The sequence below is a fragment of the Nothoprocta perdicaria genome, unplaced genomic scaffold (genome assembly GCF_003342845.1).
Source record: "Nothoprocta perdicaria isolate Ctin4 unplaced genomic scaffold, notPer1 scaffold_132, whole genome shotgun sequence".
Taxonomy (NCBI): Eukaryota; Metazoa; Chordata; class Aves; order Tinamiformes; family Tinamidae; genus Nothoprocta; species Nothoprocta perdicaria.
The window spans coordinates 932476-951238 of NW_020454450.1; the positions used below are offsets into that span (position 1 = coordinate 932476).

The 18763-nt window shown below is 36.7% G+C and overlaps 1 protein-coding gene across 1 annotated transcript in view; it reads left to right on the top strand.

Annotated features, from left to right (window-relative positions):
- Nucleotides 1-381: 381 nt before the first annotated feature.
- The window catches only part of COL3A1 (collagen type III alpha 1 chain), a 46273-nt gene continuing 27891 nt past the window's right edge, over nt 382-18763 (top strand). Inside the window, exons 1-4 of the mRNA XM_026033716.1 lie at nt 382-590; nt 15598-15809; nt 16826-16864; nt 17434-17550. Coding sequence (XP_025889501.1) covers nt 512-590; nt 15598-15809; nt 16826-16864; nt 17434-17550 — 447 coding nt within the window. The 5' untranslated portion in view covers nt 382-511. The remainder of the gene's footprint in view (nt 591-15597; nt 15810-16825; nt 16865-17433; nt 17551-18763) is intronic.

An 18763-nucleotide genomic window follows, 5' to 3' on the forward strand; every position in this document is an offset into this window, starting at 1 on the left:
TACCTTTTAGTTTTTTTAGGAAGTCCTAAGAATTATAAATGTTATTTGGGCCATAACTACTCATTCCTCATTTACTTGAAACATGCTTTACCACGGAACTACTTTTTTTTTAATTTATTTTATTTCACATGCATGTAACTCTCACACTGCATATGCTAACTGTTCATATATGGCCTCAGTGTGCATTTCATATACACACAAAAGTTCCAGATGTGCTGTTTATCTTGTGTAGTTGACTTTATTCTTCTTTAAAGCCAAGAGAAATATTAATCATTCATTTACAGTTAGGGGATGGGTCCTCTTCTCATATTTCAGTAAAGGGGGTGGAAAAGTAAAGGAAGCCAATTTTTTTCCTATTTAAGGCCAAAGCTAGGGAATGCTTGTGGCTGAGTTCTGTACATGGCCCGGTGCTGGAAGGGCAGGGAACACCCGATGTTGCTACTTTGAATAGATTTTTCTTTCCCCCCCATTTTTATTTTTGCACAGAGAGTCTCATGTCTAATATTTAGACATGATGAGCTTTGTGCAAAAAGTAACTTTGCTCATTCTTGCCGTGTTTCAACCCTCAGTTATTTTGGCACAACAAGACGGTGAGTAATTCAAGCTTCTTATGATTTAATGCTTTTATTTTATTTTTATTTTCACCAATCATTTAATAGCTTTTAAGAAATGTATTCACAAATCTCACCAGAACACTTTTTCTTCACTAATACAGCAACATAGATAATGTTAAAGGGGTAAGTTGCAGGAGGATGTATTATTATCCCAAAGGTTTCTCTGTGCTTTGCTTTTTCTCTGGTTAAATAGACTGTACAGGGCTCTCTGCCTCAGCTGCATTCGTTCTTGTTCTTACTTGTTTTCATGTTACAGACTCCAGGGAGTTTTTAAACTATTTCTTTAATATCTTGGAATAACATCTTAAATGTTAGTTCTGCACAGTCTGGAAGTTATTTGTCACAAGCAGTAAGTTTTTGCTTTTAGCTTTATGGTCGGAGTACTCCTCTAAACTTGCAGTATGTTTTTCCCTGGTGTCTTCTTTCTTTCTTTCTTTCTTTCTTTCTTTCTTTCTTTCTTTCTTTCTTTCTTTCTTTCTTTCTTTCTTTCTTTCTTTCTTTCTTTCTTTCTTTCNCTTTCTTTCTTTCTTTCTTTCTTTCTTTCTTTCTTTCTTTCTTTCTTTCTTTCTTTCTTTCTTTCTTTCTTTCTTTCTTTCTTTCTTTCTTTCTGGAAAACAGTCTTAAAATTCTAATAAGTTTTGATGAAATAGTTTTATGAGTGCCACATAAAAATAAGTCAGTTTATAAGAAATTAGATTTTCACTTTTGACATAAAACAGGAGGTTAAATTAATTCCCCTAGCTAAAATAGTTTCAGTCGTGCATCTGCAGACTGTTTTAGTCCCTCTTGAGACTGGTTAACAGCTGATGGTATCTGAGTCTGTGTGAATGTGTGTATGCATATGTTTACAGAAACAGAGAGAACACCAAAAAAAAAGAGGAAAAAAAGGAACATTAAGAGAAAAACAAAACTTTGTGTACAATAATGTGCTGTGTATTCAGCTTCATCTTACAGTGAAGATAAGTGTGTTATGCATATTTAAGTTAAACAGACGACATTCCACAAGTACATCTGACCTTTTTTGGACGTGCTCTGCTCCTGCTTGCCAGACATTTTAAACAAGACCTTCCTTAAGATACAACATTTTTCTTCCTTGTAGACAAAAAAAGATCTATAATGTATTTATTCATTTATTAAAAAAATTAATAACTTCACAAATAACTTGATAAGTGGCAGCCTAACAAACTATACTGCAATAAAAGAAAGCCAAACACTTATAAACTCACATCCTATTCTACGTTATATAATAAAAAACATGAAAATAAATTCTTTAGCTATTTCATGGTAAATATGTTTGCCCAACCATACCTGGAAAGGGACTTCAGCCTAGAAGATTACTATGATTCTACCAGCAGGCTTTTGGCAGGGGAGCAGTTGGGGTGAGAATGCTCTGCTCATGAGCAAATCAGGTAACATGATCTGCAACAAGAAAAAAAAACAGATGAAGCTGGAAAACCACTGTTTCTCACCAAGAATAGACACAGATTAAATGCTGAAAAGTGTCTGAAAAGAGAAGAAGTACATGGAGTGATAGCCCATAGAGAAAAACATATAATTGGCTGTAAGCTGTAGTGCTACTCTGTTTCTRCTTTTTCAATATTTAAATCGTATCTTCAGAAATTCTCAGTGAAGGAAAAAGCACAGAATTTGACCAAATGGATGCTGTTCTTTCTCTACTTACAGAAGAAATTATCTTCATATATGTATAAATATTGTATGCCTATATATATTCAGCGGAGTGAAAACTAAGGAACTCTGCAGTAAAAAAGAACTTCAGTTTCATCTGGCCCAACAAGCAAAGTCTCTGAGTGCCAGGTCTCTTTCCCCTCACTTTTGTTGGATCAGTGAACATTTCTGAAGTGCAAAATGTATTTAACTCAAGAAGAGATGGATTTGGAGTGGTAAAACAATATACATGCAAAGTGTGAGGGAGTATTCTCATTTCTCTGCCACATTCCTGATTCATGTTGTAGCAACATTTCCTTACTGGGCTAATTTCCATACTACTTTACAGAAACAAAGTGAAAGGGTGATAAAACATAAGTTATTCCCTAATATATCATRTTCTGTCCTCCCTTTGAAATGTTCCTTTCTGTGCACTTCAATATCTTTTTCTCACAGTGAAGCTAGTAATCAAAGGATAGACTATTAATATTGCTAATTCATGTACAGTGCAGTGATGGGCTGGGAAGCTGAATTTTCCATCAGTCAAAAAAGAATTTCCAGACATGCTAAAATGCTCTCTCTTGTCAAGAAAAATGTTTATATGGTTCGCATCAAATGTAAGTCAATATAAAATTTTCCTTGGAAAAGCCTGCCAGGAGACAAGACTTGGCGAGATATTAAGGAAATGGTATATGCTAAGTTTAGAGTAGTCACATGTGCCTTGGGGTTATGTGTTTCTTTGTCTGCTATAACAGCTAGCAGCAGAGCTTGGCTCGATTTACGTTTTCTGATTTGTATTAAGTTTTTTAGTGTAAGGTACTGCTGAGCCTTGATCATGTTCAAGATAAAATGCCTCCTAGTGGCTGATGGTTGTGTTTCAAGAATTATCAACTGGAGGGATGTATACTCAGTTTCCCTGTTTGAGAGTATATTTTACATCCTGCAGATTAAGCTACCAAATAACATAATGAATTTTGAGAAYTTCCTTGGGAAACAAATCCATCTGCTATGCAGACAATGCTATCTCCTACGAGCATTTGCTAGTCAAGCAGCCTACATTTGTCCCATTCAACTGAGACTCATAGGGTTGGTAAAGAGGAGTGCACTCCTGGAAGGAGTGCAAGTTTTATGCAATCCGGTGATGCTTCTCAGGCATCCCCACTCACTTGGGCACCCATGTGGGGACTGGGTCTGTGCTGCATGTGTTATATGTGTATGGTGTATCAGTGGGGTTCCAACCTGGTGTTTTTACCATTTACCTATATGCAACACTGTGCATATATATTTTTAATTGATAAATTATCTAATGGGTTAATGATGATTTCATTAAATATGGGAACTGCTTTCCCTCATGTTTCTTTTGGTGATACAGACAACTCCTCCTCCAGATTCTTATAGGTTAAGTTGGATTATATATGTTTGCTACCCTCACTATGTGCCAAAAGATTGTTACGCTATCAGAGAGAGCCTGGATTACATGAAGGTAGGATAGAACCTCAAGCTCTTGTGTTCTTGCCCCCTACATATCTAAATATGCTAAATCATTGATATCAGTACATTGCAAGCAAGGTTGTTTTTAGGAGAAGTGATAAATCYCTTTTTAATTTGGAAAAATCTGATTAAATGAAAGCCTGTGGAATCTACACCATAACTGAGTAGTTATATACATGTTCTGAAAATTCGACAAATTTCATAAATACATTCTAGACCACATAACCCTGGAAGAAATTAGCCTTAAGAATTAGCCTTTCATTGTTTTCGTTATTTATTTTTGTTTTGAGACTAAGACTATGCAGAGTGAGTTTTTGGATGTGGAGGTGAGTTTGGAACATGTGTTGCTTTACTGCAGAGATAGAAGGGCGTTGTCTCTGGCCCTGCTATTATTGTTGATCCCTCAGTCAAAATATAATTATTATTTATTCTCTTTTTAGTGTTATAGATTAGAAGCAGGCCCTATGTCCTCTTCCAGTTGCTGCCAAAGTTTTGAGGCTTGAAGTAGGCCAGTGACTCAGCTGTATGTTAGTTTTAGTTAATGCCATTCAAGAGTAAGAAAGGAATGAATTGCTACCCTTTTGTTACACAGATTGGCTGATAAACCATGGATCCTGATTATGTCATTGTCCTGATCACGTGCTAATGTTGTTCAAACCCTACTTTAATCAGAAATGTTCAGAAGATAGGGCATACCTGGCTTCATAACACGGAAAGCATACTATAGATCAGTAACSGAGTTGATGCAGACTGATATTTGGTATTTTGGGTTAGTAGTCAATCTCTTCGGAGTTGAAAGGCTCAGATGACCAATAGGGGGAAGCAACATTTTGAGAAGTGTGCTTTCTCTGGAGATCAGGCATCACGAACAGGGTTTCACTCTTAACGCTTTTACGGTGGGTTAGTAGTCTGGAGAAGAGTACAAACCACAACTGTCGTAACAGTTGGATATTTCCATTCATTAATTCAAAGTAATGATTCTTCAAAACCCACAGAAGTGAAAATTAATGGTCATATCTATTTCAGATTTTTATGTCTCTGTCATGCTTTTTTTTAAGAAACAAAGCAAAAATTACAGCTAAGGAAATGAAAACTCTTGAAAATGACAGAAATGTGCTGTTACTAACATGTTTTGGTGGGCGTCAATGAATGAATTATCTTTCAGCATAACTGTAGAGATTTTATGTGGTGAAGCAAAATCCAGTTTTATCATTGGCAATACCTAGAAAAGAAAKTTGGAGTATGAAAAGATTAGAATAAAATGCTTGCTGATTTAACACCAAGCWGTTATCTCATTTCTCCTCCTTGTGGCAGCTTGCTAATTTGTACGTTGCACTGCTCTGCGGTTGTTGAGGGTTCGGTATCTACTCACAGCTGAAAAGGCTTCCATACTTCTGAGACTGACACCTACATGTCTTGAGATTTTCTGATTTGGAGTTTTGGCAGATGTGGGTAAACTTAAAACACAAGTGGAAGAAAAAAATGCAAACATTTTAGTTACCCTTTTACCTTGAAGTAGTTAAAGCAGTGCTTTGCCAGGCTGTCCCTTGCTTAGCAATGTGTCTTATATGCAAAGAACTGAGTATGGATGTTATTCGTTCTTCAGGCGTGACGCAAGAGGGTTGTTCTGTTTCCATTCTCTGAAGAGCCCTTCCACTGGTTCTTTTGGACTCTGCTGAGGAGAGTGTTGGCATGTCTGGATGCGTGCCACAGCCTATGGCTGTTCCTGGAGGTCCCATGTGGGATTCTGCTGGAGTCAAGGTTGTTTAGGGCCATGCTGTCCAATCTGGACTTCTCTCTGTGGCATATATATATGCCACAAGGTGACTCTCTCCAGTGGTTTTTCAGTGGTTGATAGTAGGTACGGGTATCAGTGGTTTAGCTTAGTTACTGCTCCAGAACAGCTGTATGGATTTGCTTTCTTGCATTAATTCTTTTGCACAGGTTTTGTAAATCTTTGTCTTCTACATCCTTTCTCYGACAAGAAACGACATCTCCCTGGAAAATCTCTGAAGAATTCCCTCAAAATTTCCTAATCTTTTCCTATGCAGTATCAGATACGTTGTGGTTAGAGAAATAAATTTCTCATGTTTATGTGTAGATTCTCATTTTTATGTGAAAGGATGAGAACATTAGCACTATTCACATTCCTCTAGCACTGTATAATACCTTCAAAGATTAACCCTTCCTTTGCTTCTGGTTTGGATGATGGACCAATAATCTCTGCAGCAAGGTAACAAATTAGAATACTTACAACACAGCATAAGAATCAGGAATGCTCTTCAGTAATTTTAATGATGATAAAGATGTTTCCTAACTCCATCTTCAATACTGGAAGGATGCAAGGAAGAGTTACTTTCTTGACTTAGAGCAGTACATTTTTCACAGAGTAGCATAGTAGATTGTATTTTGCATTTATATTCTCAAATAATTGTTTTTCTCATCTTGTATTTCATAGAAATTATCGTTCATTTTGCTCAAAAAAAAATCTAGCCCTTCTTTCAACCACTGATTTTATTTATTTTACTTCAAAATCAATTCTGTTGCCTCTGAGTTTGAAAAGTCAAAGTTGAAATCTCTGCCTGTTTCATGTCAAGATGACAATGAAAAACACGATATAACCCCCTCCAACAACAATCATTTGTTGGCTTTAGTTTGGGTAAACTTCAGCTCTGGGACTTCTGGCTTTGTTTAGTGAAAATACAGCAGAGGAGATTCCTTTCAGATTAGTTAAGAGACTCCTTCCATTTTCCCTCATTTACGTCAAACCCTTCATTTAAACATGAGCTATCAGAATGAGAAGAAAAATGGGACCCCCTGTAGGTAATGCCTGCACGTTTTTGTCCTGTTTTGACTCGCATGAGTATTCTGTGAAGGGAAAGCATGCATGGCACATTCAATAGGGAAGAATGGGATAAAAATGGAAAGATGCATATTTTAAGGATGAATATGTTTTATTATTTGGAAAGATTACGCTTTCATTTATATCTAAAGGGACACCCCAATGGCACTAAAGAAATTGAGGATAAAAATTGTGGATTTAAGGCTATGACTGTTTTGGTATGAGAAAGATTCTCAATACAAACCAGAGAAGCGTGAAGGTGTCCACCGACTGGAGACCAGTCCTGAAAGCATTCTTCTTTACTGCTGTTTCTGCTTTAATTTCCTTTGGATCCCACACTGCAGGGTGGCACTGAAACCTCTGTTCTCCTGCCAGGCCAGTAAAAGATTTACTTCCATGTGTGCAGAACTTCTGTGGGCGACTGTTCTAGCTTTAGGCTCAGCTTTGCTCCCAGCTCCAGCAGTGTGATGGACACTAGAATCACGAGAAGACTGTGCAAGTTTGCTGTGGTAGATCTAACACAATGCTCTGTGGCTGGAAGCTACTTCCCACAGCGATTCAATGTTAGCAATTCTTGGAAAATTTCTGGACATAATTTGCTTGCACTGAAAATCACACCCAATCAGTGCATTAGCAGCCATGGTCTGTGAACATCTATTTTCCCCTATTCTTTACCTTTGTGCTGCTTCTCTCTTTCCCTCTCCTCTTTCTTGCTGTTCCTTTTTGGAAAGGATGCAAGAGTAAAGTTGCAGCTCCTTTTTCAAGCAGGCATGACAGAAATGACTACTTCTTGAACAGAGCTAATGGAAAATATGGGAAGGATCATTCATTGTTCCTTTGATGTTCACTGTAATAGTCATGCTGGGCATCAAAGGCAGAAAGAACTGCATCCCCCATGTTTCCCTTTAGCTGTAAGCAGTGAATGTAGAAATGCTTCTGTGTTCATGAGAGGCTCTTTTAAAAAAATGTATATGTTTTTCAGTATTTGGCTTTAGATCTGCTGTTTGGTGTTTGCTTGTTCCCCCGCTGAGCAGTGGCTGTCCCGTGCCAGTTGCTGGAGGGGGAATATTCTAGTGAAAGCAAACAATAGACTGTGGTGGGGGGGAATTGCCACTCCTTGGGAAAAAAGCAATTGAAATCTGCTTTGGTGCTTTGTACACTATTCCAGGACTGTTGGTGGTTTAGACATTGGCAGGATGGTCCTCCTTTTAGAGTCTCCCCCTGTTTTTTTGGCCTTTTTTTTCCCTTTTCTTTTGAGAATGAGCAGGATTACACAAATACATAAAAGAGAAATGAGGAGATCAAATCCAACTGATTCCTTTCCTGTTGGAGCAGCTGAAGAAAAAAAAAGCAATGCAGCAAACTTGTTTCAGTGCAGAAGTAAAAAAAAAAAAAAAAAAAAAAAGGAGATACAAAGCCTCTTCCTTAATCACATTTCTCTGGCTCAAACTCTTCCATTCATGCCTTTTAAGGACTCTAAAAGATAACTCCTGATAAATCTGGCTGTATTTGCTGAAGATGTTGTAGACTTCCCCTGCTCCGCAGGGCTGGTTATTCTCAGTGTGTGTCAGCAGGCGTTGCTGCTGTGCAGCCCTGGGAGGGCTAACGGGTGCCAGGCCTCTGGCAGGCGCTTCGGTGCCAACACTTGCGACCTCTGAGATTAATAAAAAATCAGCTCCGTGCTTGCAGGAGCAGGCTTCACCCTGCCAAAAGTGGGGCTCTCTACCTCACTAGGGCATTAGATGGGAAACTGTTTGCATTCTAATACTGGAAAAAATAGGGCTGAAATTGAAACTTAGATGGTGGCCCCAAAATTTAGGAGTGTGTTTGGTACCCCRAGAAGGAAAATCACAACATGCACTTCGGTAGCCTGAGAAAGTTGCTAGTGAGAATGTTGTACGCAGTCGCTAGTGAGAATGTTGTACCCAGTTGCTTTATAAATAGCTGTTTAATTTCCACTATGAGCCAGATTAAGAAGAATTCCAAATACTGCCATCTGTATCCAGAAACATGTCCAAGATGGATGTGGGGTGAATTAATACAAGCTGGAGTAAGGAGTGAATGAATACAAATTGTTTTGAAGATGAGACTAGGTTAGCTATGTGCTATGCATTCAGAATCCCCTTCTCTCCCTGACCTTCTTAATTACAAATTAATTTAGTGTAATAGCGGTCAAAGATATGTTTCTTTCTTTTGATAATATGCCAGAGCTCTTTAATCCATCTTTGGAATATGAAGTGCAAGGACCAAATCTTTCATTTACTTCCAACTTTTACAGTTACACAGAATTGGATAAAATTGGGTGAGGAGTTACGTCAGTGTAAGATTTGACCTCCATAACAGCCATGGTGTTACACAGTGCATGACTTTGTCCAAAGTATCTGAAAATGTAAATGGTGTTACCATCTGTACTATACTGCTTTATAACATTCCCCATCTGTTTCTGTCTCGGGAAAGAAGTATTGAATCAAGCTGATTTCTTCCAACACAAAGCATAGAAACAGCATTGCATAAAGTTCTTGGTCCTCGCATTCAGCAATGATGAAAAAGAAGGATATGTCTCCTCTTAAATTTTAATTACGGATAAAAAAATTTCTAATTGGAAAGTTCAGCAAAGAAAACCAAAATTATACATTTTTCTCCCATAGTCTGGGTTTTGTCTTGCAACAGTTTGCAACAAACTTTAACAAGTTAAACAAGTTAAGTTTAACTTGTTTTAATTAGTAGCAGTGGTTTAGGCTCTACAGTATTTTACATGAGGTTCTACATAGAACAAGTTGTAGAAACTACCAGTTTTAAGATGTTCATTTTCATGTAGTAACAAAGGATCTGAATGTCACTTTCACAGTACTTTGAATCTGTCAGACTGGTCTGGGAAACCTGCTTGAACACAATGTCTTTTCCAGATTTTCCTTCTTTTTGTCAGATTTGCTGAAGAAATGCTTTCCAATGCTATAATCTATTTGTAGTCCTAGCTAAGATCGTCAATGTGGAGTACATGCCTTTAACATATGCCTTGAGGAGTTTTTCTTTTTAACATCTGACCAAATATTATGCTGCATTTTGATACTTTTTTTCTGCTTAATAGATCTTATTAATGTTGAGCATCAAACTATTGCTCCTTGTTAGAAATACTTTAGGCCAGCTTCTAATGGGATAAAATTAATATTAGTTTGACAATATGATACTGTCTGCAGAAGTCTTCATTGACTTCCCAGGAAGTGACAGAATGTATGTTTTAAAGAAACTAATAAACAAATCCATAAAATCATCAGTAATCACATRAGAGTTTTGAATTTATGTCAATTTCTGTTTAGACACAACTCTTTATGCCATTTGGCATCATTCACTGTAAAGACAAGGAGCACATTTAAATCGGATTACTACAGAATAGTGAGAATTTATGCCAGCACTGCAATTGAATAGCTGCAAGTAAACTGATTTCAGCCTGTTAGAGTGACACCAAATGGCACAAAAGATGATGTGCCAAAAATATATTGTAATGTAGGAACAGGGGAGATGGAATAAAATCATAGGCCTTTTACCAATATTTGGCAAAGTAACTGAAAAATTACACAATTTTCTCTCTTAAAGGCACTGAATGTACTGACTTAAGATTCTTGTTTTCTGTGTGGCCTTCTCTAATGCAAWATGTTGCCCTTGCTAAAATGTTCGATCCATTTAGAGACTGAAGATCTTCAGCTGCCACTGGAATGATTGGAAATTATGCTCTTTAGGTTTGATCCAAAGCTCAGTAAAATCAGAGGCAACTCACCCAAATTTTGGTCAGACAGTGTTTACCATTAATCAGGCATGACTGAGGTACATTCTATAGACTGTAGCTAAACAAGTCTACTTCTAATAAAAAGGCAAAAACAAATGTATTATCATCCAAGTTGTAGTTCAATATATTCAAGGAGAACTTCAGAGAAAATGAAAAACAGAAAAACACCTCAGTACAGGATAGGTGTCAGGAATATCCTCCACTCTTATTTAAAAGCAAACACCAAACAAAACAAGCCCCATAATGCTGTCCATAATGCAGCAAAAATACTTCAACCGCTGGATTTTTTTCCAGTGCATCTGTCTTTTTTTCTCAAAATTACTTTYATACATTTAAAACCAGACATAACAGTTCTCAGAGCAACCTGAAAAAAGCAAGCAAACCAGTACGTATTTACAGCATTCTGCTTTATCCTGCCCCTGCCTCATTTTGAAGTAGGTCATTAGAAATAAAAACCAATCAACCAACCAAACTCCTTTGTTTTTTCATCAACAGTTYTGAAAGGCGAGGCTTTTTCCTCCATACCTTTTCCTTCTGGACATCAGTTGGAGCTAGGAAGGCTACTGAGCAGTAATATCACCTGTGGGATATCACTGCTCGCTTTTTTGATGCAATGCTTATCTGACATAATGAGTRACAGAAGCTCAGTGGCATAGAAGTCTCCTGAAGAATATCATGCAAGAATGGGAACAGGCATGTCTGAGTAGAGGAACTTGTGAAATGTAACTGTGCCAGAGAATRCTGGGACAGACTCAGTCGTTTTAAATGACATTACCTTTGGGATAAACAATAGTTTTGTGAAAATAAAAATACAGAGTACTTAATATGAATTAGACTTTTAGACCAAGAGAAAGGTAAGATCAAGAGAAAAATAATCTGAAAAAAAAAAGAAAGGTGTTTTGAATTTTACTTATTAGTAAACTTACCTTACCATAAGGACCTTTTTTAAATCCAAAACCTGAAATTTCTAAAAGTTGTGGAAAAGTTTCAACATTTGTAGCCTTATCTAGAAGAATATAGGGAACAAGTAGCAATTTTTTAAATGCAAGCAGTTGTTTGTACCAGTGTATACCTGTCTTTTTTTTTTCTGTTTTTTAATCTGAAAGTCAGATTGCGTAGGTCTTGGGGCCAGGATAGTTTTCCTACATGACATAGGGATACTTTGCTTCAGAATCCATCGTGTTCAGTACATTGCCAGAAGCATAGTATGTGTCTCCTTTCTGTAGTTTCTTCAGCATAAAAATATAGCATCGTGGCTAAACAGTGTTATTGTGTGCTGCTTCCTCCTCCTTGTTATGCAGCTAAATTTAGAGGAAAATGACTGGGACTGGAGCAGTGGCAAAATTGATCAAATGCCAGCTGTTTTGGCGGAACTGATAGATCTAAAAATGTCTTAATGGGTTGCCCCAAATGGATCCTTATGTTCTCACACAACATTCARAACAGATTAAATTAGTTAGCTGGCTATTTTAAGACAGTTTTGTGTAAGCTCTGTCTGCGGGCTCCACATTTAAAAAAATCCATATAATCAACCCCTGTGTTTCCACCTCTAGGCCTGACACCTTGTGAAAAGGAAACTATTCCATACTTTTCCAGTACCCAGCAGCTACTTAACTGAGCGAATTCAAACAAGCTAGACCTTTTGGGCTTAGCAGGCCAACAAGCTCATTATGAGACTCCTTTGTTTCCATTACTGATCACAGGAAGGAATGAGTGTGTTTGGTTTCCTTATAAACATCATCATAATACCAGAGAGARCCCAAACCATTTGCTTCAAGGTAGAGGTTGTAGCATTCCTTTCTGCTCAGCAAGTGGAAAGCAGCGATGTTTCAGAAGCTGACAKGGAGTCGTGAGCCTGCTCTAGCATATGGACAAATTAAAACATTTCCATTGAAACTGAGTAATATGTTTCCTTTGTACTTTGTCCATTGTTTAAGCAATGTGTACAACATTTTTTAGAACATAAGAGAGATATATTTATCAGAAAAGAAGTGAAATACATATTTTGAATTAGTCATGCTGTTAAATAAATGGGCAAAAACAGCTCAGAATAAGGAATCACAAGCTTTGTTTATATTTATGGTCCATGAAAAACAAYAGAAAGTCTCTTCTTGTCTTGTGTAGACTCTTGATTCTGTCAAATTTAGAGTAAAGGCTTATGATTCTTCACTTTAACACTTCACAAAATCTCCCTCTGAGTAGTTTGAAAGATCTGATTCACTTTAAATAATATCAGAAACCCTGCTTGACTTGCTGTGTTTGTGAACAGATTTTAGCAGATTGTAGTTTCTCAGCTTTACTTCTCAAACAACCAACAATTTTTTGTTGAAAGACAGTGAGTCATCTGTGTGTGGACTATGACCCTCTCTGAGACAGATGTAGACAGGTTCAAGACGTTCTTCATTTCTAACCATTTAGTCACAGCTCTGCAAATGGGATATGTGAATCTTTTATTAATGTAATAGCTGGAGATTTTATTTTGTATGAAGTGGAAAAGTCTGTGGTTTTTGAGGATACTATTAGAAGCTTTTTCCTTTTGCTGTATGAATGTGGTTAAGTCATGATCAGAGTGCCTGCAGAGGTACAAAGCCTAAAGCAACTGTAACCTGGGTCRGATTTTCAGGTCAGCATACTCAACAAAATTTCTCATTGATCTCTCTGGAATCAGAATTCTGTCCCATGTGACATCTGTCAATCTTACTAAGATCATTTTGGTTTTAACTGTAAATATTTGGACTCTTTTGTACACCACTTTCACAGGTCCTTTGAGAATAAGTGGAAATTTTTTTCAGCTACGCCTGACYGGTCTGCTTACAAACTGCTTCTACTCTGCTTAGCAATGGGGAAATAATTGTATTGCYCTTTTTTCTTTCCCTCATGTTGGGCTTGCAAGAAAAACTTTTTGTAAAATGTTCAGKAAATAGCATAAATGCTAAGTTATTCATACTTTCCAACAAAAAGTTTAATGTTTTGTGAAATGAATCTGAAATTTACACAACTTCTAGCGAACTATTATGAAAGCTGTCATAGAAATGAAGTTCTACACATATTTATGTCTTTGAGAAGTAGAATATGAATTGGAATTGCCACAAGCCAAACCTCTTCAGTTTTAATATTTTTTTGAAATCCTAGATGAACGTGTATCTTTGGAAATCAGTAAGTAAAATTGGTTAAGACAAGTATGGGACTGTTTTACCACAAGTTTAGAAGTAGGCAAGTCAGCTTTTTTTTTTATAAGCTTATTATTACTTGCCAATGCTTTAGCACAAATCAGCTTTCCAAAGTATTTTGGAGCTAATATTTAATCTTTATGAGCAATGTACAATGCATTATGTCATAACATGCTGACACACAGATCTACATCTGAGCACAGAGGGGGTGTCTTCAACAGACTAAGTCATCCCAGATGTAAGTTTCCTCTGGAAAACTTATTTAATACTTTCATTCTGCCAAGGGCCGCAACGATTTTGACTGCAATTCTCCTAGCTTATTTCTTAACTCATTTAACAATGTCCAGAGATTTAGAAACAAGTACGAATGTCATTACATCCAGATGTCTGGTTAGTCTTTCTTTCTGTTGAATGTTGCCATCTACTGTGGAATAATGGAAGGACAAGCTTGCAAAAGCAAGGAAATATATTTTATTCCCTTATTATTCTAAAATTATAGCAGTCATTTTCTGAGACTTTTAAAATTTCTTTGATTTTCATTTATATTATTGTCCAAAAAATAGGGAAAGGTGAATATTTTTTGGTATGAAAAACTGGTAACAGAGGAAAGATTCTCTTTCAGAAAAGAGTGGTTATCTTGAAAACAGAACCTTTTCTAATCAACAGTGGAAAAATATGTGAATGACAGCCCTTTTCCGCTCCCCCTTGGAGGTGTCCTTTTAGCTTTAAGGTAGCAGATTCATACTGCTGGGGCGGGGTGGGGGGGGCGGGGAAAGACAAACTAAACAAACTGAAGAACTAGGAACATTTTGAAATACAAAAATGGAAAATCTTGGATATTCCTTTGTAAGAACCTGGCAGTCTTATAAATTTTAGTAAAAGAAATCATATAGTTTTGAAAGGAAGAGAGAGGTATGCTGAGAGCTGAAAATCTGAACATTAAAAAAAATAATCAGAGAGACATCTTACTGGTACTGCTATGTACATACTCTACTTATATGAATGTGTATACTATTCATACAACTATATTTTACACTTGTACACACAATATTAAGTTCTTATCTAACTGCTACCTTATTATACTTGTAAATGAGTAGAAAATTTTAACCTGTGGAGTTGCAAATGACATAAATGGAGCAACTGCTGAGCACATTGCTCTAGAGTGTAGTAGGTCTATGCCCATCAGTGCTGTATGGATATACGGATAACAAGTTCTTCTGTGTGGTTTTGCAAGTATTCTGTTTTATATAGTTTAATGCTTTCTGAGTCTTCCTTTATACAATGAACCACCCATCTTTTGCCTCATAATAATTCAGTTCTTTTCATGGGTGATTAGAAAGACTATAAAGAAAATTTCATTTGTATTAGTGCAATTCTCATTTCTAAAATGTATTTCAATCTTCTTAGTGTATGGTAAATATAAATATTATCCGTCATCTTTAGGAACATAAAATGTTTAACAGGAATCATTTGTCATTTCTTTTGTCAAGGCTGGGCTGTATGTTTTTTCATAAGTGCCTAATATGAATTGCCCTTTATTAAAGACAAAACAAAATTTCACAGAAACAGTCAGCAATTAACTAAGCAGAAAATCAGGTTATTTGCCCAGGATCCACCAGAATGATTCTGGAATGAGAGAAGTGGGAAACCAGTCAGTTCTTTTTAGAAACTAAATTTGCCTAATCAAGAATGTCTAAGCACTTACATGTACTACATGTTAGGCTTCTCTTCAGAACTGGTGATTGTTAGTCTACATGATTCGAAGCAACATGTGATGCTGTGAGCTGGAGTCATGGCAGGATTTAGGAAGATGCTGCCTTGAAAAAAACAAATAGTTCCTCACCATGTCTCTTGGGTGTAATCTAAAGATCCCAATATGAAGTTCTCTTCATATATTTACCCTTTACTTCATACAGAAAGGCCATATTATGGTACAAACCAAATGCACTGTCCAAGAGTTTCACTTAAAGCACCTTTGTTTGGAAAATCCATTTGAGCTGTTATTAAACATCATTTTGTCTTTCTTTCCAGTCACTACAGAAACATGTACCCATCTTGGCCAGGTTTATGCTGACAGGGACGTTTGGAAACCTGAGCCATGCCAGATCTGTGTGTGTGATTCTGGATCCGTTCTCTGTGATGACATCATCTGTGACGATCAAGAGTTAGACTGCCCCAACCCAGAGATTCCCTTTGGAGAATGTTGTCCGGTTTGTCCACAAACAACAACAGAAGCTCCTAGAGTAAGTTTCTCCTCGATGCCTATTACGTTAGAGTTGAATACTTCTTGATTTGTATTAACTTCAGCTTTCATTTACAAAAACACTCAAGGGTGTTTTTCACTTTCTGACTTCAAGTAAATATTTAGGATGGACAAATTATGCCAAGTTAAATAAAAAAGCAACATGAACTTTCACTTTATCAAGATTCAAGTGCTTCAACTCAGCTTTACTTAGAAGACGGGCAAATATCTATTGCAGATAAACAGGAACAAGAGGTAGAAGGCAACAGACATATTACATGTTTTAAGAAGCACAGGAAAAATGCAAGCAGCTTATTTGTTGAAGTCATGTTTAATCTGTTTCCATGAAACAAATAATAACTCAGAAGTAAATAAAATCAGAATATTTTCACAGCTACATCATTGTGTATATTCCCTTTTGTTGAGTAATTACTGACTTAATTCACAGTAAAGGAAAGATGATTCAGACCCTACAGCTATAATTTATCATTATCTTGTTTTTAGATGTTAACATTATCTAAAAGTAGTTGCAGCAAAAGAACCTCAGAAAAAAAAACCTGCTTTAGTGCATGTCAGGCTCCACCACGTAAATTGCTTCAGAGCTTGAACTAGTTATCATGACATGTACATTGTAGAAATACTCAGGTTACCTGAACATTTTGTCCTGGTTAAAGATCCATGAGATTGAATGTGAGTATATGGATTCCTTCAGGGATATTGAAGATTCTTAAGTGGAAGACCCTTGTGAGATTGTTACTGCTTGCAAGTTTAGGATATATTAAAAAAAAAAATCTATTTCAATAGATTCACAATATTTTTATTGTGTGTTTAATTATGAATGCACTGTGAAAATGCAGATGAAAKACTGTCAAAAAATCTCACAAAATACAAGGGTTTGGAATATTGCAGTGATAATAAATTGAATTAATTTGTTAAAACTATATTCCAATGTCTAACTATGTTTTCCTCTTGCTTATGTATTTAAATGCTTTTTTTAATTTTGATTTTTTTTCCTAGACTACTCCATCAATTGTTCGAGGTCCCAAGGGAGATCCTGTAAGTGCAGCTGCTTTTTTAAAAAAAAAACCTAACAAAGTACAGAGCCAGTTTATATAGTACTACATATTCCTTTCAACCTGCTGAAGTATCCTTTTCTCATTGATACCTGCACCATCTGCAGACTGTGCCATGCAGTTATTTTGAAGTAATCTTTTTACTTTCARTAGATCTGTGAAAAACACAGAAGAATTTAATCCGGACTATGTTTCCTTTGTTACACTTTTTTTTTATATTTCTCTCCTCCATGGACTCCATGGATTGTGAATGTATGGAGTTAATTAGCAGTGTTACTTTCACATTCAGCAATTGACTCCTTGAATATTTATAATGTGCTCAATCCAATATCAGCAGGACAAAGCTCAAGCAGCTAATGAGTGTTTTCTTGTGTGAATTTTGTCTACTCTCTTTACCTTTCTTGAATAGTTGAGGYATGACCTTAGGTAGGTCTAATGGGGAAGGCTGTCTATCATAGGCTTGCATAATTTGTTTAGAATGAAAGGATTTGTCCCCTGTGTGCTTTCATTTGGAAGCAAGTGACTATGTCTATTTTATTTGTGCCTTTGCAGGGTTCTCCTGGTACTCCTGGCAGAAATGGTGCCCCTGGCCCTCCTGGACATCCAGGGAGTCCTGGAGCTCCTGGTCCCCCAGGGATCTGCCAGTCATGTCCCAGTGTAAATGGAGGTGTAAGTAATTGTTATGTTCAGCTACTGTGTTGTTTCTCATAAGCATACAAAGCAATGCTGTGAAGTACAATATTCAGAAGACATCTCACCTCTTTCTCAAAGTACAAATATTGGCCTCCCTTGGGGTGGTACTTGCAGTGCTACAAAGCAGTAGTGAACTTAGTCCTTGTATCTCCTCCACACCTCTCTCTCAGTGGTATCCATCTCATTTGTGCGTTTGAAAAACATATCTGAGTAATGTGGGATGAGGTTTTTTAATTGTATCTTTGTTTATTTTCTATATTGTTTGGTTGGAGTGCAACCAAATATCTTTATCTGTCTCATTTCTTAAAAGTTTTAAGGCCAATGCTGAGAAAACTTAATGTTACTCAGGCTTAATCAGACCAAAAAAAAAAAAAAAAAAAAAGAAATGTGCAGGAGAAAGTATTTCCATTTAAACTTAATGGTTTAATCTGGTTTAATAAAGAAACATTCTAGAAGACTAGCCTGATAAGTCTTCTGCCTGTAGACAAATGCCATGTAAGTCCTATTTATTGTGCTCCTCCTTGTATTTTGTTTCTGGCCCATTGAATCTTGAATTTTCTTCTGAGCAGCTGGGCAGCATCAGCAATAGAGCTCATGAGTTCTCGCTAAAGGATTGGTTGGGTTGTCATTCTGGGATGTCTATGATATGTGTTTAATTCCTGCATATAGGTAAAGGACTTGAACCTGGGTCACCACCTCCTTGCCAATTTCTGTGGTCACCGCTGTCACTACATTTTATAGAGAGCTCAGTATGTTAGGTAGTTCTGGCTCTCAGGTGAAATCTGTACGGTGGATATAAGCAGAAAAATGCATTTATTCTTTTTTCTGATAGTGGATAGATATATATTAGGCACCTAGCTGTTCATTGTTTCCTTTATTATTAGAATGATAGATGTGCGTGTTGTCAGTTAGGAGGTGAAAAGTTTTATCTGTAACTCACGGAAGGACACATATATGGTGAGAGACCATATGGTCTCTCACATATAAGGTGAGAGACCTTCTGATACAGAAGGCTCTGAAATGAGACCTTCATTAGACCTTCATTCAATGACACCTTCACAAGTAGAAGAGATGAAGAAACAATAAATTGTTACATGGCTTAGACCATTGTCACAAAAGATAAATATTTCCTCAGCTTCTTAGGGAGACTATGTCAGATAGAAAAGAGATTGATAAAAAAATGGAAAGG